This window comes from Propithecus coquereli, unplaced genomic scaffold (genome assembly GCF_000956105.1).
Source record: "Propithecus coquereli isolate 6110/MARCELLA unplaced genomic scaffold, Pcoq_1.0 Scaffold156, whole genome shotgun sequence".
Lineage (NCBI taxonomy): Eukaryota > Metazoa > Chordata > Mammalia > Primates > Indriidae > Propithecus > Propithecus coquereli.
Window position 1 is genome coordinate 6,816,809 of NW_012140080.1, and position 27,402 is coordinate 6,844,210.

Below are 27,402 nucleotides of genomic sequence, written 5' to 3' on the forward strand. Positions count from 1 at the left end.
CCTCCCCATGCCTCAATCAGAGGACCAGGCAGAGAGGTCTCCCAGGAGAGGCAGCCAGGCCCAGAAACCAGCATCCTTCACGGAGCCCCCCAGGGGCAGGAGGATGGCTGGGGAGGGGATGGAGGGACAGCCTGGTTGGGCTGGGGTACACATGGGGCTTCCTTAGGTGAGAGTCCTGGGAGGAGGCCAGGCTTTGCGCCTGTGGGTGCGCCTCCACCCCACTGCAGAGGGCAGGGAGCAGGGCCAAGCCCCGCCCGGCTGCCGGCAGTCTGCCCTTCCCAGCTCTGGGCCTCGGCTTCCTCATCTGTGGATGGGCTATGGGAGGCTCTGGTGAGAGGGGCTGGGATAGGCAACGCCTGAAAACATCCGACTCGCTCTCCTCGGGGGCTCCTGTGACTCCCCTGCTCCTGTCGCACAGAGCCTGTGGCCCTGGCTGGCCCTGGTCCCACAGAGTCCCCTTTTGCTGCTATGTCACCTCTTCCCTGCCAGGCTGGAACCCTGGCGGCTGCCCTCCCTGCCCCTGCGCCACCAGAGCCTGCACAGCAAGGACAGCCCAGAGGGCGGGGGAGGATGGGAAGCAGTGATGGGGCGGGCAGCCCAGGAGTCACATGGCGGCCGTCTGCTTGATGCTATGGAAGCTGATGCGCGTGGGCGACGTGGGGATGGACATGGCCCGCGCCACGGGGACTCGGAGGGAGTGATGGTCCTGCCAGCGGTGCCACCTCTTCCTAATGGCTGAGCGGACCTGCGGGAGGGAGAGGCTCAGTGGCCGTGGGGGCCAATCCTGGGCTTCTGGGACCGTCCCCTCTCCTGTTCTCTGCCCTCTACCCTTGCACCAAGGAGCTGACGGGCTCCAAAACCGAGGTCCTTTCCCCTGGCCTGCTGCCTCTCTCTGGGGCTCCCCTTCCTCACCCCTCTCCTGGAGGAGGCTGGCCCTGGGCTTCCTTTGCTCCCACTGTCCCCTGAATTATCCAGTGTCCTTTGGACACGTTATTGTCCCTTCCCTCACTCACTCTGCCACCTCACATTTAGCACCTTGGGACCAGAATCGGCACCTTCGACTCACACGGCTGGCGGCTTCCCTCTCCCCCACCCCACAGACCGTCCTGTCCCCTCTGTGCCCTCTGAGAGGTGCACCTGCCCCCCTCAGCACTCGCTGCCCGAGAGGGAAAGCTAACAGTTCCGTCACTTCTAAACCTGATCCTGCCTGGTGCCACCTTATTCTCATTTGTACTGTAACCGAAAGATTTTTCTGGAAAATGGATGCTGTCCCCTGCATCCTAGCCTAGCACATGGTTTGAACAGAATAAACATGCCATAAACATAGGTTGTGGGTTTGCTTTAGCGGCTCCTCCTCTTCCTATCTCCAGCCACAGAGTCAGTCTCCACTGATGGGCTTAGCATCTGGGGCGGGGTTCCATTGACAGGGACCCAGGCTTGTGTAGACGCCTCGACACTGCCCTGCGCAGAGGCAGGCAGGGTGGCCCGGGGGGCATCCGCACTCCTCTGGAGTGTTTGGGAGCTCCCAGGCCCTGGGGGCTGTGTCTGCTCCTTGCCCCATGTCCTCGCTGGCGTGCACATCTCCCCTGAGACGGCCGCGCAGGGATCCTGGGCGCTGCGAGCTAACCAGGCTTCACCGGCTGCCTCATTCCCCAGAGCCCACCCTGGGCGTGTGGTCTTTTCTGTGGTGGGTGGGGGAACATGCTGGTCTCATTTCTGTTCCCTGAGTCTATAAAGACCTGATTGCATGGCACACACCTCACGTCTTTCTGGAAGCTTCCTCCTGTCACCACCTCTGTTTTGGCTTCTCCCTTCCATGAGGACCTACAGCCTGGGCTCCCCTGCTCACCCAGCTCTCCAAGTGCATGTGGGGCGCTGGCATGTTATCTCGGGCCTGCACCATTGGCCTTCCAAACTGGCTCCAGCCCCTGCAGGGAGGATTCCTGGTCCCCTAAGCTGGTGTGTTTCTCAGGCCTTCCCCCTCCCTCCTCCAGGGCAGAGCTGGGCAGAGCCAGGGACCCTGGCACTCCTGAAAGGCTGGGAGCTTGACCGGAACCACCCTGGAGTGGGGTCTGAGGGCCCGGCTCATACCTCTCCATTGAAGAAGCAGTAGAAGACAGACACAAAGAAACCCTGGAAAGGAAGGGGGAGCCGTCAGGGACCTGCCTGGGGCGCTGCTGTGCCTGGAGGGCTGGAGCTGGGGACAGGATGGCGGGGACGCTCTGACTCAGAGCTGGTGGGGCCCCAGCCCTCATGGTCCAGATATTCCAAGGTCCGCACAAGGGGGAAGGGGTCTCAGGCCTAGGACTGGGACCCCAGCCTCCTCAACGCTGTGTGGCCTGGCCCAGGGCACTCAGGGCCGGGGCTGCTTGAATCCTCAGAACAGGGGCCAAGATAGCAGTAGGTGCAGGCCAGAGGGACCCAGGCCCAATCGGGGTGGGGGCGACAGGGCCAGGCAAAGCCCAGGGCGGCTCAGCGGTGTCTGGGCCGGGCTCAGGTTCCATCTCGTGCGCACGACACTGAGCCATGGGTGCACCATGCCCGCGCGGCCGTCTTAGTGAAGTCGGGACAGCTCACGAAGGCGGGGGCCCCACCTGGAATGACTGCAGGAAGGAGTTGAAGTAGATGAACACGATCTGCGACAGGTCGTCCTCCCCGGGATTGACGAAGAACAGCATGTAGGTGACACCCAGGAGGGGCAGGAGGACCAGGGTGGCCTTCACCGCCTTCCTGGGGGAAGAGGTGACCACACAGGTCTGAGCCCGCGCTGCAGGCAGCCTCACTCGGGTGGGACCGTCAGCAGGTGCTTTGGCAGGGTTTCTTCTGGGGACTTGAGCCAGCAAGGTGAGGACTGGGGCAGAGAGCTCTGCGCAGAGGCAGGGGGATGGCCCAAATGGCCTGCTCAGTTCTCCCTGGCCGGGGGTCAAGGCACCCATCCACACACCTGTACTGGATCGTCTCGGATGTGCTGGATGCTCGTAATTTTGTCATTAGTATCCTGACGATGTTGAACAGAAACACAAAGTTGATCTGGCGGGAAGGAGGAGGATGGAGAAGGAGCGGCTGTGAGTGGGGATGAGCCGAGGCAGCCGCCTGCCCTGGAGCCCTGAAAGCCCGCCCCATGCCCACGCCCCTCCCACTGTCCTCCCGCCCCCGCTCCTCCTCGCCAGGACGGGGAGACACCCTCACTTCTCCAGGGCCTGCTTCCCACCCAGGCCAGAGGGAAAAGCAGCCTCCAAAGACGGTGAGAGCACAAGGGCTGCTCTTCCTGAGGCACAGTCCTCAGAAGGTCCTCAGCCCTCTTCCTGTCTCAGGGACCCTACGGGAGCCCCTTCCTCTGTCTGCTGCAGGGTGCCCACTTGTTGACTGAGGGTCTCTCTGAGGCCCTCGCACTGTCACCGGCTCTAGGTCAGCCTGAGGTCCTTCTGCCCGAGGACAGCCCTGTGCAGGGGGCAGACTAGGCCAGACGGAGCGATTGATAAACTCAGTTCCCGACTACTGATTAATCTCCCACGGCCCTGCCCGTGCCCAGGAACTCCAGAGCCGTGGCAGACACCCCCGAGGCAGGGAAGACAAATGGGGCTGCCGCACTGGCTCTGAGCTGGGGAAGGGCCTCATTTATCTTCATTTGGGGTCTTCCCCCAGCGTCAGAGCCGCCCCTCCCAGGCCTGGCCCTGGAACCCGCCTGTGTGGGCTCCTGAGCAGCTTCCTGCTGCGTGTGGGTCCCCGTGGGCCCGCGGCTGGGTGCTGTGCCTCTGTGCACTTGTGCGAGTGAGTGTGCATCTGGGGACATGGCACGCCTGTGTTTCTCCTCCACCGCCTCCAGCGTGAGCGGGCAGGAATGGAGTGTGCTGGCCTCGCACACCGGGACTACTTCCTAAGAAAGGGCTCACGGGCCCGGCGGAGACACACATTAGCCCAGGGGTGTCCGCGGGCTCACATGTGTGTGCACATACACACACACCCCTCCGAGTCTCTATCTAGAAAATCCATTGCTTCTTAGGCTTGAGCTGGGCCCTCCTAAGTTCTAAATCCTAGGCTGGGAGTCGGGGGGACACAGGCAGACATCACAGGATTTTCACGGAGGGCTCAGACCCTCCTGAGCCATGGCCTGCTCTCACCGCACGGTGGTGTGGCCTGGGGCCCAGGGAAGGGCTGGAGGTGGGCAGCCTTCGGTGGGGCTGCCACGACCTGCCACCCACTGCCCTCTCTTAAGGCTCACCTCATTTCTAGCTCCCGCGTTTCTGGCATATTCCCTTGGATCATGGGGCACAGTTCACCTTAACACATAGGTCAATCCTAAGTTTTTCATATAAATAATACATAGAACTTGACCTTTTCTCCTTCTTTCTGACTTCTCTGAGAGTAGAGACTGTTAGAATAAAAATATATTCTCATTTCTGCCACATTTCCTTGCATTAAATATTATTTACCCAGCACCTGTCAACCCCCTAACCAATTCATGCAATTATCCACCCACTTTTATTCATCCATCCAACCACCTATCCATCAATCCATCCACCCACCAACCAATTCATTCAATTGTCCACCCACTCTTTTCACTATCCATCCATCCATCCATCCATCCATCCAACTATCCATCAACCCACCTACCCACCAACCAATTCATTCAATTGTCCACCCACTCTTTTCACTATCTATCCAACCATCCATCTAGCCATCCAGTCAACAAGTGGTTGCTGAACACCTCTTGGCTATAGGGCCCTATTCCTCTTGCTGAGGTAAGGGCAGGAACAGGGTCAAGTGTGGAGCACCTGGGAGACAAGGCCTTTCCCCCTCCTCACACTAGGCAAGCATTTAGTGATGCTGCCCCACCCGTCTCAGCCTGGCTCTACGCACCCTGAAAGTCATTCTTTCCCCTGAGCTTGTGTCCCAGCCCTCCTGCTTCTCAACACCACAGACACCTTCCTCTCTCTCCAGGGAGCCTTCTGGCCACCCTGCCCACACCGAGCTGTCCAGCTCTCCTTTCTTGGGCTCCACCTCCCCCAACCCAAGAAAACACCCCAGCTCTTCAGTGAGCCCCTAACCTTGTGCAGCCCGGTCTCTGGTTTCATTTAATCATTCTCTCATTCAGTGAATCAATTCAGTGCACCCGGCTCTGAGCCAGGCACCAGAGATGGGGACGTGGACAGGCAGACACAAGCCTCTGCTTGCAGAGGGCTTACAGCCTAGTTGGGGGTGACACTGCATCTCTCCTAAGGGGTCAGAAAGACCTGGGGAAATGGCGCAAGAGCTGAGAACCGAAGATGAGGACCACCTCCCGAATGGATCATGGGCACCGAGTCCTGGTCTTGTGGCTCAGATTCTGGCTGTTCAGTTTGAATCTGTGTGGTCTTAGGGAAGCTGCTTAACCTCTGTGAGCTTCTGCTTTCTCACCCGCTCCAAGGGGGATAACCACAGGGCTTGCCTTGGAAGATCAGCACAGGCTGAAACACTCCCGGAGAGCACTGAGCCTCATGTCTGGCCTAATGACTGCCACATCCTCTCCCATGACAACAACAGTGACTACAACCAGCAAGAAGCCAGGCTTCCTGCAAACTCAGCCACTTCTCAGAACCAGAAATAAGTGAGTGTCTCTTAGCAGCAGAAACGTAACTGTGAACGGCTGGGAGGGCAGGGGCGGCAGGGACGTGTATCCAACGCAGCTGGTGGCGGGGACCAGGAAGGAGACCTGCCCCTGAGCCTTGGCTCCATCAGCTAGCAGCGGTGACCTTGGGCAAGCCATTTCATGTCTCTCCGCCCCTTCGTCTGGAAAATGGGGAGCAACTCCCTCCTTCTTTCAGGCATTGGGGATGTGAGGATTGGAAGTCACGTACAGGGAGCTTCTGGAGAGTTTAGAAGCCTTGTCGGTGCAAAGAGCTGGGCCCAAAGGAAGGGCAAGCACAGGGCTCTTGAGCAGAGGCGGGTGTGGAAGGGATGGCGGTGGGGCAGGGGACAGGTCTTGGCACCGGACCCTCCCTCGCGTGCCTTGTCTCCCCTCCTCGTTTCCTCACCACCTGTCGCCATCCGTACAGTCGGGGCGCACTCCCAGCCACCACTGGGTGGGCCAGCCTTCTTGGGGGGTGTCCTAGGCTCACCAAGGGCCCATCCCTCCAGGGTGGCCGGGCTATGGCAGCTGGCTGGGAGAGGACGGATCTCACAGGGCTCCCGTTCACTCTGAGGGGTCAGTGACTCACTGTAGCTGCGAGTCCAAGGACAATCCTTCCCCCCACTAACTGCTGCCCAGGCCTGGCTCCTGCCTCTGAAGGAAGGAAGCCCTGAGGGGGCAGTTTCAGGCAGCCAGTGAAAACCCTCCTCATCGTCAGTTCACACACAGCAAGGCCGCTCCAAAGACAGGCGGAATGAAGCCAGAAGTCCAAAGAGGAGAGAGTAAGGAAATAAAAAATAAACAGCAATTGTCTCCAAGGCAGACAAAAGAGCACCCCATTAGGCACCTGCTGGGTGCAAGAGGAGGACAGTTCTCCCAGCTTCCCAGAGGGAGCCTTGGCCCTTTAAGGAAACTGGTACGTACAGAAGCCTGAAATTACCGAGCCTGAAATAAGTCTTACGTAAATGCCAATTTCTTATGGGGCTTTTTTGTATGTTGTTTTTTTTAAAACGTATGATATATAATGGGTTCTTTTTGCAGAACGCAGCCTCTACTTAAACTCTGTCTTAATTAAAGCTCGTTGTGGATTAAAGACGTGGCAGCAATTATACCTTAGACGCGAATACATTTGGCAAAGGGCGGGGAGCTGGGCAAGGAACAATTGCTCATCACGCTTCATTCTGGTGTTGGTGCTCCAGGCTGGGGGCGGTGGGCTGCCCCAGGGAGGGTCGCGGGGCAGAGGGGAATGTAGGTCTGGATGGAACAGAAGCCCGTACACTCTGCTCTTGCCACCAGCTGCCTGCTCACCCCGCTGTCTAAGTGCTGTACCTAGCAAGGGGATGCCAGACCTGGGACAGCACTACAGATCCACCCAGAGGAAGAGCCCGAGGTCCAGAGTGGCCAGGGCTACACCAGGGAACTGAGCATGAGCAAGGGAGAGTTGGGTGCTGCCGGCAAGCGGGGCAGCATGTGCAGGGTATGGGGTTGGCACACAGAGTGGGTCAGGAGGGCTGCCCCCGCCACATCTTTCCCAGCCTCTCTGTCTAGGTGGGTCCTCTGCTGTCTCCTGGCACCCAGCCTCGTCCCAGTCCCCACTGGGAACCTACCAGGAGCACGAGGATGATGGGGACCTGGTAGATGTAGTCCATCAGGTCGCCCGGCTCCTTGCCAAACCAGCACCTGCAAAGATGGGGTGGCTGTAGGGAGCCTGCTGAGCTGGAGCGGGGGACCACTCCAGACTCGGGCCCAGGGTCCTCCAGCTTGACCCTTCCTGAGACCCGACCTCCAGGACCGAAAGCCTCGGTGGACAGCCCCAGCCCCGGCCACCACCCTGGCCCACCCCTGGGCTGTCCTTTGTTCTACATGATGAGTCTGATCGCCCCAGCCAGACTGAGGGCAGGCCCTGGGTCTCCTCTTCCTTCTCGCTCTCCTGCCCCGTCACAGGCTGCTGGGCACAGGGCTGGGTGAACAGGAGGCAAGGAACGAAGGGAGAGCTGGGCTCCCCCTCACCCTGGGCCACCTGTTCCCACATTGCTGGGAACCCACCGCTCTGTGTGCCAGGCTCACAGCTGCTCGAGCAGCAGATGTGGAGGTGGAGCCTTCTCCCGCCCAGCCCGGTTTCCAGGTCTTTGAGCTCAGCCTCAAGCAGCCACCACCTGGCTAGCTGGCCTCGCTGGCTGCCAGGGGCTGGGGGAGCAGCTCTGGGGTCAGGGGAAGGCCTGGGCCAGCACCCAGTCTGCCTGGCCAGGGACCACTGGACATCAGGAGGCACCGTCACCTTCAAGGAGCGTAGTGTCTTCTGGGACTGCAGAGGTCGTCCAGTGCACACCTGCCTCACACGGGAGTCTCCTCAGCTGCCTCTCAGCACCAGGCTTTCTGGTCTCTGCTTGAACACCACTCCTGACAGGAGGCTCACTATCTACCTTACCGATACAGCCCTCTTATTCTTGGGCAGCTTTTACCCTTTACGACCTCTTCCTAATGCCGAGTTCCCAGAACTCCCCCAGTTCTTGCCCCCACTCCCCAAATCCCACCTGCTCCCTCAGCTTCTGAGACTCCTGGAGATCTGCACACAGAGACCCGTGTTCCCCAGTCCCCGCTTCTCTCAGCTGGTGGCACCTGACCTTCTGGCCACTCCTTGGCTGGCCCGTAGCCAGAGTTGCTGCCCTTGGGGCCACGGCTCAGCATACCACAGTCTCTGGTGCAGGGAAGACCCCAGCAGGGGACGCTGCACCGGGCAGAGACTGGGATGCAGAACAAACAAGCTCTGCGTCGTCGGGCTCTGTTGCACGCTCACGGACACGGACTTGGATGCCGTGCGGACTGAGAGCCCCAAGACCTTGGCCTCTTCCATGTTCCCCAGGCCAGACCTGCCACATCCAACTCCAAGGAGGAGGCCTTCCCAGAGACCACAGGGGTCATGCACTGCGCACTTCAAGGGACCATGTTCCTAACTGAATTCGACAAGCGAAGTCACCTTGAGATCTACCCCGCGAGTACCTCTGGGTGCAGGGGAATTTTTCCCAATTTAAGGACAAGAGGAAAGTGAACCTGCCCAGGCGTGGCCACTATTCCTGCCCCACGCTTGGCTGGAGCCCCAGGCTGACCTGTCCTACCCACCCCCGCATGAGCCCCCGCGGCTGGCCTGTCCCACTTACTGTTCATTCTCATAGTAGAGTTTGCCGATGGCCCAGGCGACGATGATGGGGCAGGGGATGCCTGCAAGGACATACGTGGGCTGCGGTGGACAGATGGGCAGGCCTCTCGCAGAACACATGGTGGGGCCCCCTAGGCCACCCGTGACCCCAGAGGTGCCCTGTCCCTAGACCCTGCCCTCCAAGCCCCTCCCCTTGCAGCCCTCTCTCTAAGCAGGGACAGCGCAAGTGCCTGAGGTGCTGTGTTAGGAAGTAGAGCCAGCTAGTTTCTCTTTTGAAGCCAGAGACAAAAGTCTCTGGGTTGGTCGTCCGGGCAGGAGAGGGGGCTGTTTTGGGGAGGGATTCTCCGCTTCTTCCCCACCAGCATGGAGGGAAGCGGCTGCCTCCTTGGGACTGTGCTGCGGGTGACGGGCAGGGCTGGGCTCTGGGCCTCAGACCCAAGATGAAGGGAAATGACCTTGTCACCCCCCACACTAGGCCCTGCTGCCCCTGGGACCCTCACACCATCCGATGAGGAGGAAGAGCCAGCTGGGCAGGCGCTCGGTGGAGTAGGTCATGACGATGGCCGTGTGCAGGTAGCAGCCCTCGACGAACATCCAAAAGAAGTTGGTCACCATGAAGTAGTTGAAGACGGTGGTGATGCAGCGGCACCACACCTGTGCGGGGCAGGGGTGTCAGGGGCGGGCCCGGGCAGGGTGTTCCCACCCTGGGCAGGGCCTGAGAACAGGGCTTCCCAAAGGGGTGCCCGGATGTGGCACCAAATGCCATCGAATCTCACCCTGAGATTCAAGATGCTCTTTCACCCTTTCAGATTGAGTGAAGGAGGCACTCAATCCACTTTTAACTTCTTTCCAGCTCTTTCTAATTTCTCTTTTTAAAAAAGGAAGAGGGAGTCTGGCTCTGAGCTTTCTGCAGGCAGAGGCTGGAATTGAATAACCTCGTCGTGCTTTCATTGTCATTTTTTTTTCGTCACTCTCAATCCACAGCAAGTCAGACTGGTTGCCATTTAGGGATGGAATACGAAATTTCATTTAGAAGAAATGAAATGAGAGAAGCGAGTCAAGGGTAGGTACGTGAAGGTACCTCCAGACCCTGGCTTTGGGAAATTCGGGACGTGGCGTGACCACTGCCGGCTCTGGAGTGAGACTCGCTAACTGCTTGGAACCTCATTGTAACTAACGCAGCCTCACGGGTGTTTTAAGGATATGAAGGACGGCAAAGGCGGGTCCCAGGGAATGTGTGTGGGTGCCCTGGTGTGGCTGCTGCTGCTGCTGCCTTCCCAGGAGAGGGGAATGTGTCCCTGTCCCTCTGAGCAAGGCTGAGGTGCAAGTAGGGCAGAGCCTGCCCAGAGCCACCCCGTGGGCCACTGCCCTTCTCAACAGACCCACCTGGTCATCTCTCCCAGGGTTCAGCCCCAGGACACCCTCAGAGCCAAGGCTGGGATGTGGGAAGAGAGGGGCTGAGATCCAAGCCAGCTAGGGGTCAGGGGAGCTCTGTGACGGGGCTCTCTGCCTCTGCAGACAGCCCAGCCCCTCTCCGGCTGGCTTCGACAGCGCTGCCTATCCGATCAGCCTCCGTGCTGAGCTGCTGGTGGCTCCCCAGCATTGTCCCAGGGCCCAGCCCCATCTCGGCCCCACGATGCTATCTTTTTGTTCTGAGAAAGTCCTGCGGAGGGGAAGCTAAAGGTCCCTTCCCTACCCACCCTGCTTTTTCTCCACGTTTAATGATGTCTCATTAGTACAAGCCCATTGGGGCTGGAAGGCACCCCAATTTGATTGAATGTGTTTGGTGCCACGGCAGGGCTCAGTGTGGGGCCAGGTTAAGGGTCAAACCAGGCGGTGGGATGGCCCACGATGTAGAGCCATCATCACAGCATGTGACCTTGGCAGGTCCCTCAGCCTTCCTGAGCCTGAGTCCTTGTCTATGTTACGGGGAAGATAATCCACTGGTCGCTTGCGGGGATTAAGTGAGGTGAAGCTCAACAGAGGTTAGTTCCAGCCTCCTTTCTCACAGGGGTCTTTGGGGGGCCTGGATTCACAGACGAGTGGAATAGGATAAGCTCAAGTCTAGAGCAGGTTTGTGAAGCCCCCAAACCCCTGGCTTGGCAGCCCCCTGCGCTGGTGGGACGGTGCCTGGGGGGGAGGTGAGCTCAGGCCTGGCTTTGCACCTGAGTGTGGGGCAGAGAGGTGGGTGCCCCCAGAGCCCCCCAGGCCCCGCCCCGAGTCTCCCCAGCGATGACCTCATTGCTCTCGTGCACTTCGTGGTCGATGAGCTGCAGCAGGAACCACATGACATTTCGCAGGATAAAGGTGGTGATGAGGTTCCAGTGAATCACGTTCCGGAGACAGCGGATGCTCCTGTGGGAGGCGCAGGTCAGGGGTCAGCCAGGGCTGGGGACCAACTGGGCTAGGTTCCCCCTGAGGCCAGGGAGACTCCGCTTGAGTGAGGGCAGGGCTGCACCAGTCCCCACCCGAGTGGCCACGCTTGGCCTCTCGGAGTCCAGTGCCGCTGTGCACCCCACATGCCTGCCGGCAGTCTGGGCCCTGGGGAGGAGGCGAGACTGTCTGCGAGAGGTCGGGTGGGGGGCGGGGGGCGTCGTGGTAGGAGGGACAAGTGGAAAGCAGGGCGGGAGGGTGGACTCACCGCAGGGCCAGGAAAAGCAGGAAGGCGGCCACCAGGGCTGCCATGGAAACACAGTGGCCCAGGTAGTTGATGACGAGGGCGATGCGGTAGTGCAGGCCGTACTTCCTCTGTGGGAAAGACGCACAGACGGCGGGTGGAGCATGGGCACGTGGGGTGGGCCTGGGCACTCCACCCATGGCCACCCTGTGTGTCCTGGCCTCGGGGACAGAAGTGGCTCTTAGAGCTCGCTCCTATTACCTTGGGCAGCTCTTGTTATTGTAAATGGCTGTGGTCAGGCCTCCCAACATGCTTTTTATTTTATTTTAAGAGGTGAGGCCTCACTCTGTTGCCCAGGCTGGAGTGCAGTGGCCACTCACAGGCGCGATCATAGCTCACTGCATGGCCTCAAGCGATCCTCCTGCCTCAGCCTCCCAAGTAGCTGGAATTACAGGTGCGTACCACCACACCCGCACCAACATGCATTTGGGGGGAGGCTTTTGGAGAGGTATGGGTGCAAACTCTTAAAAATTCTAGGCTCTACAAGGCCACAGAGTTCAGCTCAGACCCCAGCTGGCTAAGCGACTGAGGGTGAGCTGATTTATATTTCTGGGCCTCAGTTTTGAGGTCTGTGCAATGGGGACAACTTGTCCTCCTGCCTCAGAAGCAGCAAGCTATGGGAGGCCTGAGGGATGCATGGAGATCGGTCTGCCTGGGTACAGTAGTGAGGGGTGCGTTCTGTAGAGGATTTAGGATACTATTCAAACCAAAGTCAGTCTACTATTTATTATCACCACGAGCTGGTGACTCTAAACAAAGTCAGTGATAAAATATTCCTTCCTGCCAGGGAGGGCCGTCCCCCTCACCCCCCACTTTGGTTCTCTGCTGCTGGGGTGCTGTAAGAAGGGAGGTGTGAGGACAGAGGGCTGGAGGGAGCCTCTTTCTCTCCAAACCTTCTGCCCCGTCCTGCCTGCCCTCTCGGGGCCTCACTGCACAACCCCTTTGGCGCACGTTTGACAGAATCACTTTCTCAGAACAACCAAATGTTTTTCCCTCTGGATTTGAACTTCATTTGGGGAAAAGTTCCAGCCCCACTGAGGACTGTGTTGGGTAAATGATGAGGGGGAGGGGGCTGGGATGCATCATTTTGGGTCAGGAATGAGGCGTAGCTTTAAAGAGAAGAGGCTGGCACGTTGGCGGCACAGAATCCAGTTCAGAGCAAGAGCCCGGGTAGGGATGGGAGGTCTGAGCAGGACCCAGCTCCCCGGGGGCACTGCCCTTGTGGGCTGCATGGGTTTTCACATGGAGTCACAGAATCAGAATGCCAGATGGGGAAACTGAGGCCCAGGAGAGGAGGAAGGCGTGCGGTCACACAGCCTTCTCCAGCCCCACCACTGTGTCACTGAGCACAGGGCACGATACTGAGGGCAAGGGCAGGAGATACAAAAAGGAGTGGTTGGGTGACACAAAGACTGTTTCTGCCACCTTGGGATCCTCTGTGTTCAATGTGAGTCCTAACACCTGTATGAGGACTGGGGTCAGGTGGGAGGGGGCCACTTACCTTGTCATCCAGAATGGGCTCACACTGTGAGTAGTTGATCCTTGAGGCCCACGTCCCATTCTCCAAGCATTCTCGGTAGGCGGTCCCTACAAAAGACGCCAATCGCCAAGAGTCAAGTCACTCCCCTCCTCAAGAACCCTCCTTGGCTCCCTGGTGCTCATGGAATGAAGGTCCATATTCCTCAGCTACCCTGGGCCAGGAAACACAATGTGTGTCTGAAAGTTTATGTGAAAGTCATTTATGTGAAAATAGGACAGAAGGTTTATCTCACGCCATAGCTAAAAGGCATACTAAAACCCATTTTAGATACAATCTTCGACTAACAACATTTCGTACACTTTCTTTTATTTTGTTCCTTTGTTTCAAAACTGAATCGAACGACGAGCACTAGGTCGTGGCTGAATATTCACTGCTTTCAGCATGCCAAATAATTCCCGTCCTTATCTCAATCATTTTCTATTTATGAGATCCATACTTCTTTTCACCAATATCACACTTCCGCTTCAATAATAGCTACCATTTATATAGCATGTGTTTACTACATACCAGGTCCTCTGCTAACTGCTTTAAATACGCTCGCCCATTCAATCCACGTAACAACCCTGTGAAGTAGGTGCTAACATCAACCCATTTCACAGAGGAGGAAACTGAGGCACACAGCGATTAAGCTACTTGCCAAAAATGCAAAGATGACAAGTGGACGATTCAAACCCAGAAGGTCTTAACCTTTAGGCCTCAGGTCGTGGTAAACAGCAACGAGGGAAATTGGACTCAAGGGCTGTGCTGCTGCCCTGGAGGTGCCGCTGCCTGGGAGCCCACCAGGTGATGTCTCTCAGTGTTCAAGAACCACCCTCCGTATTAGAGTTGGAATGTGATGTGTGAAAACACATTGCAGAGCATCAATGTTGGAAGCACAAAAATGCAGGTTTTCTCAAAGGGGAACGCGTGAAAGGTTGAAAAATGCTCACACCTGCCGTTCTCTCATCTTAGCGCTGACCGTCGAGGTCTAGCTCCCGAGCCACCCCCTCCAGACCCCCCGCTTAGCCTCCGGCCAGGAGGAAGCCCTGGCCCCCCGAGAAGACCCAAAGCTCTCGGCTGCCTCTGCTCTGCCTTAGTCCTTAGTGAGGATCTGACCTCCCCCTACTGGATTACGAACTCCGAATGGCCCACTGTTTGGGGGGGATGCATACCGGGGTTCTGTTCTCTGGCTAACGGGCAGTTGTTTGTGGACTTTTCTTTTTGGCTTATGTTAGATATAAAACATAAGGCTAATTATAATAAATAGCTCACCAGAGCAAAGAGTCGCAGCTCTGGAGGGGAAACCTTAGCTTGTTTTTGGAAGCAGTGAGTTCAGAAATAATTAAGTTACTTAAAAATCTACTTCCATGGAGCTAGTGAGTTAAAAGCAACGGAATTATTAACGAGCACTTGCTGAAGAATGAAAACAAGGGGGAGATTCTATTAGCTTAATCGGGTTTTAATTTGGTGCTTGGAGCTCGTAGATTTTTCAAGCTCAGTCCCTGGAGGCCCACCTCTGGCAGGGCCCTGCCCTCCCCCCATGCACCCTCCTTCCCCCATGTGAGTCAGACAGGGGACCACCCTGGCCCGGCACTGACTCCCACCCAGTGTGAGGAGGCCTCCTCCTTACCCCTGCCCAGGCGTCCTGCTCCCCCGGTGGGCTCTGAGAATTTGACGCATGGGATCATCTTTCCTTACCAACATTCCCACTCCTGGAAGGGACAGGCTCCCTCAACAGGTGAGGAGGGTTGGTGATGTCACTGAACTAAAGGAGTAAAGGTATTTTGGAAGGTGAAGTCCTATTGTAATATGAACAATCCCTTCCTGAAGGGGGTTTAAGGGCCCTCCAAACAGGTCTGTGGGAGGGAGGTGACACAGCCCCTGATGCCAGGTGTCGTTCATCTGCCATGTGTTTATAGGTGAAGTTCATTGCTAGGCTCCTTCCTCCAGGAAGGCCTCCTTGATTGCTCTGATCCCATGGCTCGCTCTCTCTCCTGAGCACCCCTAGGCCCGATGTCCTGACCCCCACACTCCAACCCTGAGTTGTCGAGGTGCAGGTGTCTGGTCTCTCTGATCAGCGTGGGGGCTCCCTGAGGTCAGGGCCTCAGAATACTCGTTTCCCAAGCATGGCATTTCACGGTGGCACTGGTCGTGAGGTGGGCTTGTGAAGGGTAGTGGGATCAGGATAGACATCCTGCCTATTAGAAACCTTTGCTGTCCCTCACATTGACACCCCTCAGGGCCAAAGTTCTGTGAATTCTCTCTCCTCTTTTCTTTTCCTGGAATCCACTGCTCTCCCACCCGTCGTCCCTCCACCCTCTCTAGGCATCTTGCCTGGCACGACGGCCTCCTCTCTCGCCCCCCTGTGTCTTCTCTTGCCCCCTGGACCATGTTGATTCCTGCTCAGAAGCCATCAATGGCTTGTTAGTGCTCTCTAGAATAAAGTCCAACATTCTTGGCATGATAGCTAAGGCCCTCGACACCCAGGCCCCAGCCTGACCTTCCTCACCCGTCTCCAGCACCGTGTGTGGCAGCTGCCTTTGCACTAACAGGCCTGGCACACGCCCCCTTCGTGCAAATCCGTCCCTGAAGCACCCTCCTCATTCTCACCCGCTGCTCACAGACAAACTCCTACCTGCCTTTTATGCCCCCACTCAACGCTTCCTTCTACCCGAAGCCTTCTCCAGCACCCTAGGTCTGAAGCAATCCCTTGGTTTTTACCTCTAAAAAAAGTACCTTCTCTTTTCCTCCCTCCTCTATATCTTCCCATCTCTCCAAACATAGCTTTCACACTTTATTGCCCTTGAACTACAAAACACATACATTTTATATTATAATCCAGGACACACGCATACGCACACCACCGCATCCAGTTTCAAAAAGCAAAATTTATCTTGACGACAGCTTTAATATTTTTCTTTCTATTCTAATGTCTTTGATTCATGTCATAGACAAATGCTGGTAATCATGACTCACCGAATTGACTTCATAACCCACTATTGTGCCACAATCCATAGTTTGAAAAACTAAAGTCTATTTTAGAGCATTTGCCACAATCCACTATGAAATTCATCTCTTTGGACCTAATCCTTCTTTTCATTGCTACTGGACTTGAGCTCCCAGGGGACAGACAAGTAGGCACAGACCATACTACAGTCACCGGACGTCCCCTCAGGATCGAGCCATCCAGTGCACGTGGGCTGAACAGAGCTGACTCAGGTCTGCGGAACCCTGGAGAGCAGGGTCTGAGGTATGCGAGGTAGGGGTGGGAGGGGGCTTCCTTCTGGGGACGCAGCCCTGCCTGGGGATGAGGTTCTGACTACAGACACCAAGCACCAAAGGACTGGAAGACAGACATAACCTGCTCTTTAGGGGAGCCGTCTGCTGTCGCCAATGAGGGTGCCGAGCCCTCAGGCACAGCCTTTTATAGGAAAGAGTAAGAAAGAATCCCGCCCCCCACTCCGGGAGCCCTGGAAGGACGGGCACAGAAAGTCTGAGGGCAGGTGGTCAGGCTGGAATTGCGGGGCTGGACGCAGAGAGGTGGGTGCCTGTTACCACAGCAACATAGGAGTCCTTGCCGAGGATCAATGCTGATGGTGTGTGGTGTGGCCTTCCAGGGGCATTAGGATCTGAACAGCGCAGCAGGGCCTTCTCTTGCAGAGCTCTGTGGTCCGGGAAGCCCAGCGCCGATGTCCAGCCTGGCCCGGGCCTGTTGAAAGCCCCCATTATAATGGGCTCTTTGTCTTTCAGACTGGTTCAGGCCGTGACCTGGGGTGGTCCAGAAGCCTGGCTGGGAAATGGGAGCCTAAATTCTCGATGCAGTTATGTCTCTGGATGGCCAGGCGACCATGGCTAAGTCTCTTCCCTCTTGGTCTCAGTTTCACCTCTCAGAAAAAGTAAATTGGTTCTCAGTGACACTATTGGCATTTCAGGTGGATCGATTCTTTGCTGCATGGGAATTCCCAATCTACTAACTGCCATTAGCACACCCAGGCCATTGTGACAACCCCAAACATCCCTATATCACTTTCAAATACTTCCTAGGTTGGCAATTCCATCTCTGGTATTCTAACTGGGAAGACCTGGACCATGGGAGACGGGGACCACGAGGGGCCTTTGTCAGTGGCAGTTAGGGGGAAAGAGTGCAAGAGGCAGGTCGGGCATGGAGGAGAGAGTGAGTGGGATGTGCTGGAGGCACAGCAATGTGGTTGTTGGCTATCTGGACAGAAAATGACAAGAGGCGATGGAGAGAAGCTGATGGCAGAGCGGTGGGAGGGCCTGAAGTAGTATTTACCGAAGGAATGAGGTCACTGCGCAGGACCAGAACTTTCAGCACCGTGGACAGCAGAACACCACCATTCCTCGTCCCTCCCCGTCTCTGCAGGTGGGGGACCTTGGAGAGCTCCTAAGAACCAGCCTTCTGTCCCGGGCATTCAGACCACAGCCCTGGGCCCAGCCCAAGGAGGCTGAGCTAATTCATGCTCCTCTCAAGGCCCAGCCTCAGCCCCACGTCCTCCAGGTGGCTTCCATGACTGCTCCAGCTCCCCAAGGGTTCAGCTGTTCACGTCTGCCTGGCTCATCCTGGGCTGGGATAGTTTTCTCACCGACCCCTGTAAAGGGGTCACGCTTTCCCAACCAGCTCAGGGGCTCCCTGGAGCAAGAGTTTACCTTCTTCTGCACAAGGCTGAGAGCCTTTTAGGGCAAAGGCTGGGTCTCCCTCATCTCTGGTCCTTTCTTAAGCACTGCACAGAGCAGAGCACACAGGGGCCTCAAGATGGACAGGTTACTGGGGAACTCACTGAGGATGAGAGGTTCAGAGCAGGCCAGAAGGACAGTCTGCCACTCAGATGCCCATGCTCCACCAAGCTGCATGGCAAACACAAAACAGCTGCACATCTATGCAGGGACCATCTAGGCCACACGCAAACCCTGTAGGAAGCCTGACCCTGCTGCCAGAGCTGCTAACACTGAAGTCCAACCCCACATGGAGGAGCGATGTGTCAGTCTCAAACAGCAAACCTGTGGGTGGCATCCTCCAGATTCCAGGCATGCAAGCCTTGATGGTTTCCAAGTTGGACACTGAGTCAGCAAGCATCTCCTTAGGACACTGAGTCAGCAGGTATCTCCAGAGAGGGGAGGCAACTTCTCTTGTATTTTGTCTGGTGGAACCCAAAGAGGGAGAGTGACATGTCCAGGGTCACCCAACAATGAAGAGGCAGAACAACGTTGCTCTCCCCAGGGGCATGCTTCCTCATGGGAGATCGTGGAGTCAATGTTCTTAGAAGGGAGAGGCTCTCTCTGCTACCCTGTGTTTCAGCAGATGTAGCCAGCTGTGTCACATCTGCGGTGTCTTAGCCACATAGTGTCCAGATACCCAGAAGAAAATGCCTTAGGGGCCAGACATCCCACCCCTACTGCCTGGAGTTGAGCTGCCCCAGATCCAGCCACCCTCTTCCTGTCTGGCTTGGGGCTTTGTTGGGAAATCTTTGACCTTGACTTTGAGTCAACCTTCTTACCTCTTGTGGGAAAAATCTCCAGTTAATCTCACCTCCCAGTCTGGCCTCCACTGCCTGGACTAGACTGCCTCCGAACCCCAGTTAGGAGAGCACTGGGGAAGTGAGGCCAGTGCTGGGGGCATCAGGGGTGTAGGCGTGGTGCCAACAGCACAGTCCCCCAGGATTTCCCAAACGAGGTGCACCTCCCTGAGTTAACACCCCTGCGTTGCTGGGATGCTACTGCAGGCTGATTAGGACTGACCGACTCTCAGGCCCACCTTGCACATTTCCGTCCTGGTCTGATCCCAGAACACTGATGCAGGGGGAGCAGGTGATGTTCGCCCGAGCTCAGACCCGGCCTGACCTAGGAGGGCTGCTGGGTTGAGAGATTGGGAATCTACCATTGCCAAACCCAGGCATCAGGTGCAGAAGGCCTCCTTGGGGCCATCTGCCTGTGACATCTGGGATGCAGGCCAGGGATTTTATATTCCCTTTCTTCCTTTCTTCAGTGTTGTGTGGACACTGCTGTCTGGGCCTCAGATGTCCTGCTGGACCTCCAGAAACCTTCAGCTCCCCACTTCAGTGGGACTTTTTACTCATCAAGCTCTGCCATCTGTGAGTAGGTGTGGCAGGAGACAGTGGGGAAACTGAGTCATAGAGGCAACGAGCAGTTTAATGGAGAGCACACGTGGGTGTGGTGGAACCCAGCTCACTGTGTGGGATCACTGCTCGCCCCGGGAGAGGTGCAGTGGGAGGAGGCACCGGCCCCATGCCCCAGCCTCTGTTGTGTGGGGCTCGCTCCTTCCAGCCATCCCTTAGCAGCGCTCAATGGGCCTGTCACCATGACATCGGCTTGCGGTGGGAGATGGGCATGAGGTGGACAGGGGACCCCTGAAACAGAGGCTGCCATGGAACTGAGGCATGTCAGGGGAAGGGGGCCACCAGAACTCATCAAGTCACCCCTCCCACCTAGTGCTGATAAACTGAGGCACAGATAGGTGAAACCTGCTCAAAATGAGAAAAGCAGTCAGTGGCATGGCCAGAATTGGAACTGGCTCTCAACCCAAAGTTGCTGTGAACTATGGCCGAAGACATCTCTGGCTGGCAGAATCCTGTGTCCTCCTGCCAACACCAGCAGCATCCCTTGGCGGGGCCAAGGGACTGCCTCTCTCTAGAAGCCATTGGGGGCAGGACTTTCTCAGTCTAGATAGATAGACTACCCCCTTCCAAGACAATATCCAAAGGCCACAGCACTGGGGGGGACTCTCAGAGACAACAGAAGGCCACACCGCCCCAGAATGAGGACAGTCATCCCCATCCTGGTGCGGGCAGGGCTCTCCCCACCCAAGGACATCCCTGCTCCTCCTTCCAGGCCCCCTCCTACTCCCCTTCCCTCCTGCCCCCTTGCTGATAGTACCCTGGCTGCCCACAGCGAGCCCCAAGCAGCCTGCCATGGCCCCACAAGGTCAGTATATTCTCTGTCCCCTTCACAGGGATAAGAAAACTATGACTTGAGTGAGGAGGGCCCGCCAGTCACTCAGCGAATCATGGCAAAGCTGGGACTTGGATCCAGCCCTGCGGAACCGGAATCGGGGGCCAGGCTCCTCCCACCCTCCCTTCCGCCACCCACCCACCCTGCAGGGCTGTGAAGGGGGCCGCCTGCCCAGTGCTGGAGCACCTGGTTGGAGGTGGGGGGCAGCAGGGCCCAGGTGATTGCACTTGGGGCCCAGCCAAGAAGAAGCCCTTTGGGGAGCTCCCTGAAAGTCACTGGGGCTGGGGCTCCTCCTTCAGTAGATCTTTAGGGTTCCAGACTCTGCAGCCGTTGCTGGTGGGTGGGGAGTGGATGGAAGGACGCTGCGGCCTCTGACTTAACGAGCGGGAGGGAGGAGAGGGAAGGACAAGGCGGAGGTCCTCAGCCAGCCCTGGGCTAGACTTAGATGGTACATCCTCAAAGGCAAGCGGTATCCTTCCGGGGTATTCTGCCCGCACTACCGGGCTATGGACAAGCAGCCGATGTCTCCAAAGTCAGCAGAACTGAGGCCAGCGCCCTGCGCTGGGGTGCGGGGCCTCTGTGGGCTGCCTTCTGCTGCCCTTCATCTGCCCTCCTCCCCACTCTGCTCCCACCTCCCTGCCACGGACACATCGCTGGCCCAATTCTTCAAGGTGCTGTTCAACATCACTTTCTCTACGAAGTCTCCCCTGCTCTAGAAATCAATCCCCCTCTAGAGCAGCAGCCCCTGCAAGGCAGGCTCAGGTCTTACACATCTCCGAGGAGCTTGTCTCTAAGCTACGCAATGCTTTCTGGGGGAAGGGGCGACACAGCCACAATGCCAATAAGAGGGGAGCCTGAGCAAGACCAGCAGGGAGGGAGGGGAGATCAGGAGGCCAGACTCGACTTTGCAGTCCTCCGGCGCCAGGGCCCATCATGCAGAGGTGGATGAAAGCTAGAGCCTGGGCCAGGAGCTCCCAGAGCCAGCAGGCCTGTCAGGGCTCACACTCGCTGTGGGCCCCTGGGCAGGTGTCTTTCTCTTTCTGGGCCAGTCACTTCCTACCCTTACTTAGCAGGGGAGGGGAGTGGAGGGCTGGACTCAGAGGGCCGGCAGCCGGGCAGCTCGGGTGTGTGGGTGGCCAGAAGGGCATCCGCTTCTGCTCTCTCTTCCTTCCTTCTTCTAGCCAAACCTTCTGCATTGGCCGCACCTATCCCACCTTCCCTCTCTCCCGGCAGGGAAGTAGCTCACACCAGGGTAACTTCTGGCCCTTGGAAAACGGAACACAGTCAGGGTGGGATCAGGTCCCACCACGGACTGAGAATACAGACCTGAGTTTCCAGATACGCAGCTTCCACGTCCTCAACCCAGAGGACAGGGCCTACCCGGGCCTACCCGGGCTCCTCCCTGAGGCTCGAACCCCTGCACTGAGCGTGTCCTCAACAAGCGTGACACCTGCACTGCTCCAAGACCTTCAAGGTCCTCCCCCGCCCCTCCAGAAAGCCTGCCAGGAATGCCCCAGTGCCCTCCAAGCCCCCTTCCCCATCTCTAACTGTTGACTGTGCGAGCCTGATCTCTAAGCAGCCAGGGCTCCCTGAGGGCAGGGCTCAAACTTTCTTCTCACCCCTGCCCATTTAGGGCTGAAGAGGGGATTCCTGCATAAGCAGGCAGACCCCATGGGAGACCCCTCTGGCTGGAGACCACCCAGCTTATGTGTTTCCATTTTAACACAACCAATGCTTCAGCATGTCTCTGGAATGGGGTTCTGGGAGGTGGGAACCCCTACTCCTCCCCTCACAGTCAGGTTACGTGGGGTATCCCTTCTTCCCCTGTGCTGGCAGATGCCTCACTGCAGACGGGCTGGCTGTCCCCAGCAGGACACGGTGGGCGCCTCAGCTAGTGGAGGCTGGGGCTGAGCCACGTGGTGCTTAGTAGCCCTGCAGGAGGGAAATGGACCATGTTGAGGACGGAGGCAGCAGGACCCTCCTTTGTGGCCAAAAGGACCACAGGGACAGGCAAGAAGAGGTGCAAGAGTAGGGAAGATAGAAGGAGGGACAGGGGCAGGGAGACAGAGGATTTGGGGACAGAGGGAGGGAGGAAGAGGGGGCCATGGAGAAGGGAGGAGGGAGAGACAGAGGGAGAGAGTTCAAGAGGAAAGATGTGGGGGAGCAGAGAGAGAAAATGAGAAAGACACAGAGACATACACACAGAAAGACAGAGAGAAAATACCCCAGCCACAGACAGAACCACACACAGAGGAAAAAGACACAGGGAGACAAAGAGAGAGCCAGAGAAAGACACGCACAGAGATGGCTCAGAGGAGTGTGTGTGGAATGGGGGGTGGTGGGAGAAAAGCGGAATACAAGTGCCCACCTCTGGCCAAACTGCTGGCAGGCTGATCCGCTTCCCTTCTCCCCACCAGCAGGGATGAGATTTGCCCCAGATTAAACTGTGCATGGACATTTAGGATTGTTTCTGGTCACCCAGGACTTGAACTTGCGCTCGGGAACCCTGTGGGGAGGGAGAGGCCACCTCCCCGCTTAGAACCAAAACGCCAGATCCTCGCCTTCCCAGGCTGCCTTGCAGCCAGAGCTGAGCATGGACCTGGTGCCCCCCACGCTTCCCACCCACCTGATGCACCTACCCGAGGGAAGTAGTGAACTGGGGGCCCACAAAATGGGGATGGGGAGAAGGCCTCTCCAGGGTCAACTGCAGGGAACTTAAGACCCCAGGGCAGTGGTGGCAGCGAGGCTGTGGCCCATCTATCTGGTGGCCAGGGCTGGTGGCATTGGCAGGGCCACTCAGGAAGAGTGGGGGTTCCCTCACTGGGCCAGCTCTGCCCCACGTTCTTGGTGGGGTCCCTATTCTGGCTCTCCAGTCCACTCGGTGATCCCATAAGCTCCCGAATATCCTTCTAACAGAGCTGTTCTCTGCCGAACCCAGCGGAGTTGCCATCTGAGAGGCAGCAGAGCCTGAGGTCGAGTCCTTGTTCTGTTACAAGTCAAGTCACTTAACTGCTTTGTGCCTCAGATCCCCCATGTGTAACACGAGGATAATACTGTGTCGCTGTCGTCGGGTGGGTGTAAGGATTAAACGAGTTTAAACAACAGTGCAAACACGCGGAAGCCTGGCCGCTGAGGTGCCAGCACGGGTTGCGTAGAGAACACTAAAGGATACTGGGACACATGGGTGCTTAACTGGGTTCTGCCACGGACTAGCACGTGTGACTGTGCACAAGTTCCTTCCCTTCCCCTGGCCATTGCTGCATCTGGAAATAGCTCCGGGTGAGACGAATCAAAGCTCAGACCCAGCCTCCCAAACTCACTCCCTGTAGCTGTTCGCTAACCCACATTCTGAGACCCCTAAATGCCTCATCTCCACCCACAGTGCTCTTCTGGGCTTCTCCACACCCCGCCTGGACATCTGCACGCAGGTGTCCTTCCGTTCCTCAAAGCCAACCCCTCCCCGACTGTGCTCCACAGGGTCCCGTTCACCTGATATCCTCCCTGGCTCCTCTTCCACCGGGTCAGGTCGGGTCAAGTTCAAAGGTGCACAGGACACTTGCATCCCTGCCTTCCTTTGCTCCCAGCCTCCCTCCACCCGGGCTGTGCAGCAGCCTCCTCACTGCTGCTCTCCCTCCAGGGGACTGGGTGCCCCAAAGCGGAGCTCCTCTGCTCACAGTCTCACACCGCGGTGAAGCACAGTGAAGCCCCCTCCTTAACACCCTGCATCATCTGACCTCCCCCCCCAGCTTCATTGTTTCTTTTTCCCACTCCCTGTGCCCCAAACAACACTCACTTGTCCCGAGGCACACAGCCCTGCCCGTCTGCACACATCTGCTCTCTTTCCCCTCCGCCTGGAACGCCCCCCCCCCACTCATTACACACTCAGCTGCTAAAATCCAGCCTGTCCCCAGAAGTCCAGCTCAGAAGGCTACATCCTCCCTGATCCTCCAGGCTGGAGGCACGAGTCTTCTCTCTGTCCCTCTAAGCTCTCCTCACCAACCCTGTCTTTCGTGGAGGCAGCACTGCCCCACGCTTGAGCGAGGGCTGTGGAATCTCCTGTCTGCACTGGGGCATGAGAACTGATCAGAACCTTGAACAATATCCATGTGTGTGGGCCTCAGTGTTCTCGTCTGCAATATGGACATAAAAGCAGTATCTCAGGGGGTGTGGGGGTGGGGACGACCGAGATTGTGGCTGCATGGCATCATGGCTGCAAAGCTCTCTCGGTGGTAGCTGGCACCTGGAAAGTGATCAACACTTGACAGTTTCGTGGCAGATTCTCTGTGACTGCCTAAGTTGAAAGATCACAGAGACTAATGCCCAAGTTGCTACTTCCACCCGGGCAATTCCTGCCCTCTAAAGAATGCGGTTTCAATGGGGATTTTTCTGTAGCATAACAAAATTGGGGCAGGAGGAGGAGCCAGACTCTTCCTCCTCTTCCTCCTCTTCCCCTGGGCTTCTCACGTAGTCGGTTTCCCCATGTCCTTCTCTCTGAAGGAAGGATCCCTTTGAAAAGGCAAACAGAGAAGGCGGAAGCAGCACTGGGTAAAAAGGGGAGGAGGGAAATGAAGCTCAAATCTCACATTTCCATGGCCATTAGCAGCCTCTGCTCTTCCCACCTGGGCTGGCCTCAGCCCCAGGTACCGGTTAACGGCAGTGCTCCCCGCCCCCACACGCTCCCCTGTCCCCAGCAGTTACAGAGCAGGCAGCAGCACTTCCGTCCAAATGAAGAAAAGTGTTCATCAGATACCAGGGGCTAACTGGCATCACATTTACCAGCCTTAGTGGTGCCCTGACCTTTTTTCAGCTTCTCATTTGCTTGCTGAATATGAGCGGTCTGGCATGTGTGGCCCCGCTGCCTTTGGGAAGTCTTCCCTGTGCCCCTGTTCCCACAGTCCTCTTGCTCCCCCCAGCAGGGCATTTATCACTATTCTTTCTGTCTGTGGCAATTGTGAGACAGTGCTAGTGCAGTGGCTGGCACACAGTAGGTGTTCAATAAATTGAGTAATACTGTGCTTAGCTGGACTATGAAGAAGAGACCCAGGCCCTGCCCCAGGCAGGGGTGGGGTGTCCAGGCTGGCTCATGGGCCATGGGCTGGGGTGCTCCATCACCCCACTTCACTCTGGATGGCCCTTAATTCTCTGTCCCATCTGAATCAGGCACGCTGATCTCCATTGCCTCCACCCTACACAGCTCACAGAATCCTAAAAATACAGTTGTAAAATGTCAGGACTAGGAAGGCATAGGGAAGTCATTCCTTCTGCTTGCGTACCTTGTGGCTGGGGACTTCGCTCCCTTCCAGGGACACCTGTGAGCCGTTTTAATTGTGGAGAGGAAGCGTGCCCTCAGACTACGCAGAAACCTTCCTCAGTCCTATCTCCACCAGCCCTTCCGTTAGAGGCACCTCTGCTGCTGGACTCCGTGGAGCACGGCTGCTCCCTGGGCCCACCAGAGCCCTCCGCTGGTGCAGCCAGGGGAGCGCCACTCACATCAGACGCAGGCACCGCTGCCTTGCCTTCTAGCCATCTCCCAGCGTCAAGGCCTCAGTTTCTGAGAGCTTGGACAGGCACGCTCGTGCGCGTGTGTATGGGTGGGGATGGTGTAGCGGGGCTACCATTCAGACACAGACACACAGAGAAGGCTTGTTAGGATGTTTCCAGGATGAGGGGCTTCAGATACAGGTTCTCTTAAGGTGCCCTGCTGGTGGGCTAGGGCTGGAGATGTGAGGGGGGTTCAGGGTGGGCCAGCGATTGCTGCACCCACAGCCTCCCACAGACCAAACACCTGGCTCCCACAAGGCACAGACAGGAAGGCAAGACCTTCCACAAGGCATAGACATAGGCACCTACACACACACACACACACACACACACACACACAGAGAACCCATACTGAACAACCTACCCTGGAGACTGCCCTTTTCCCTAGAGAGTGCCAAGCCAGTCTGTGATTTGCCAGGAGGGAGGAAGGTGCAGGCTGCTCTCCCTGGGAGGTGGGAGGTGGTCCTGCGTCAGACTCCATTCATTACCTGGGCCCCTGACTCACCGCCCAGCGGGCCAGCCCCAGGACATCCGGTTAGGGAAGAGACAACACCTCATACCCTCTGATTCCCCAGCGTCTATGCTCTGCGTGCCCCTGCCCCAACATATGCGCTCACCCCATCTTTCCTGCTCTCCTCTCCTCTGCAGCAGTAAAGAGCCTGATCTCCCGGGGGGGGGGGGTGTGTTGGGGACTTAGCATATCTGTCTGAGCTGGGGTGGGGGAAGCATTGTCTAAACAAAGAGAAGAAGCCCTAACGGAACTTCAGGCACCCAGAGCATACACTATGGGAGAGAGGTTTACCCTCAGAGGAGGCAGTATTTGCTCGAACAGCAAGGAGCAGGGGGATCGTGGGCAAATCACTGCCTTACTGAGGTTATAGGCTATATTGGGGGTAGGGGCAGAAGGCACTTCTCCAGCATTATAAGGGGTCCTTAGCTGCAGTGCAAGATGGTGCCGCGGGCCCTCAGCAGGTCTCTGACGCTGGGTCCGGAACCCACCCGGCTCTCTAAACCGCCTTCCTGGGAGGCTGGCGTAGAGCCGCTGACGAGGGCGGGGGGTAGGGGGGGCACTCACGGGTCGTGTTGTATTTGATGCCGTTGAAGTACTCCGGGCACGGCCTCTCCACGAGGGCTCCGGCCGCGCTCTGGGGCCAGCACGTCCCGATCTGGTCCAAGGTCGTGTTGCAGTAGGAATAGGGACCTGGCGACGGGAGAGAGCAGAGAGGGGCTCAGAGGGGTCGCCGGGGGCGTGTGGCGCCGCGGGACGAGGTGCGCAGGACGCTCGGAGCGCGGGATCCGGGCGCACAGAGCGCGCAAGGGAAGGAGCCCGGGCCAGCTCCGTCCGCTCGCCTGCCGCCTACCCTCGGGGTCCGGGGGCGGCCCCCAGCCGTCCAGGAGCAGCTCTTCAGCCAGAGCCAGGCTGCAGTTGGCCTCCAGCAGGCTGTGGAGCAGTGCCGCGTCCATCGCGCCCCGGAGCCGTGCGCGGAGAGGCAGGGGGAGTGCGCGCCTGGCGTGGCTGCGAGGGAGTGGCTGCGAGAGTGAGCGACCGGGACAGCGCGAGGTTCTAGCTCCTGCCGGCCCAGCCCCGACCTGCCGAGCAGCCTCCGGGCGCCGCGCCCGATCCCAGAGCTGCCAAGTCGGGACCTTCCCGGAGACAAGCTGCGGAGCGCACGGAGCTGCGGGTCCACCCGCTCCGCCGCCGCCAATGGCGCCGCCAGGGGGCGGGGCCGGCGGCCCCTCCGCGCGGGGCTCGGGCTCCATCCTCCCGACCCCCAGCCCTGCCCAGAGCCCGCCTGCTCAGGTCTCGACTCTCTTCCACCGTGAGGTCCAGAGGAGGGCGGCGGGGCTGGAGAGCGGGGGCCTGGGGTGACGGAGTGCCTGCCCCATCCGAGGATCGCAGGCGCCCGGGCTGC

General features: G+C 57.8%; 1 protein-coding gene across 3 annotated transcripts in view; it reads right to left on the bottom strand.

Moving 5' to 3' along the window:
- Positions 1–322: 322 nt before the first annotated feature.
- Positions 323–27,402, bottom strand: part of CRHR2 (corticotropin releasing hormone receptor 2) — a 43,035-nt gene continuing 15,955 nt past the window's right edge. Inside the window, exons 1-12 of one of the 3 annotated variants that reach the window (XM_012640691.1) lie at positions 26,851–27,190; positions 26,565–26,690; positions 12,944–13,029; positions 11,407–11,513; positions 11,003–11,120; positions 9,266–9,419; positions 8,767–8,827; positions 7,216–7,288; positions 2,945–3,030; positions 2,595–2,730; positions 2,092–2,133; positions 323–745 (exon numbers count right to left, since the gene is read on the bottom strand). In XM_012640691.1, coding sequence (XP_012496145.1) covers positions 605–745; positions 2,092–2,133; positions 2,595–2,730; positions 2,945–3,030; positions 7,216–7,288; positions 8,767–8,827; positions 9,266–9,419; positions 11,003–11,120; positions 11,407–11,513; positions 12,944–13,029; positions 26,565–26,690; positions 26,851–26,953 — 1,233 coding nt within the window. In that variant the 5' untranslated portion in view covers positions 26,954–27,190 and the 3' untranslated portion in view covers positions 323–604. Of the gene's footprint in view, positions 746–1,786; positions 1,856–2,091; positions 2,134–2,594; positions 2,731–2,944; positions 3,031–7,215; positions 7,289–8,766; positions 8,828–9,265; positions 9,420–11,002; positions 11,121–11,406; positions 11,514–12,943; positions 13,030–26,564; positions 26,691–26,850; positions 27,191–27,402 lie in introns of those variants that run through there. The other 2 variants (XM_012640692.1, XM_012640690.1) reach the window with 2 other exon arrangements.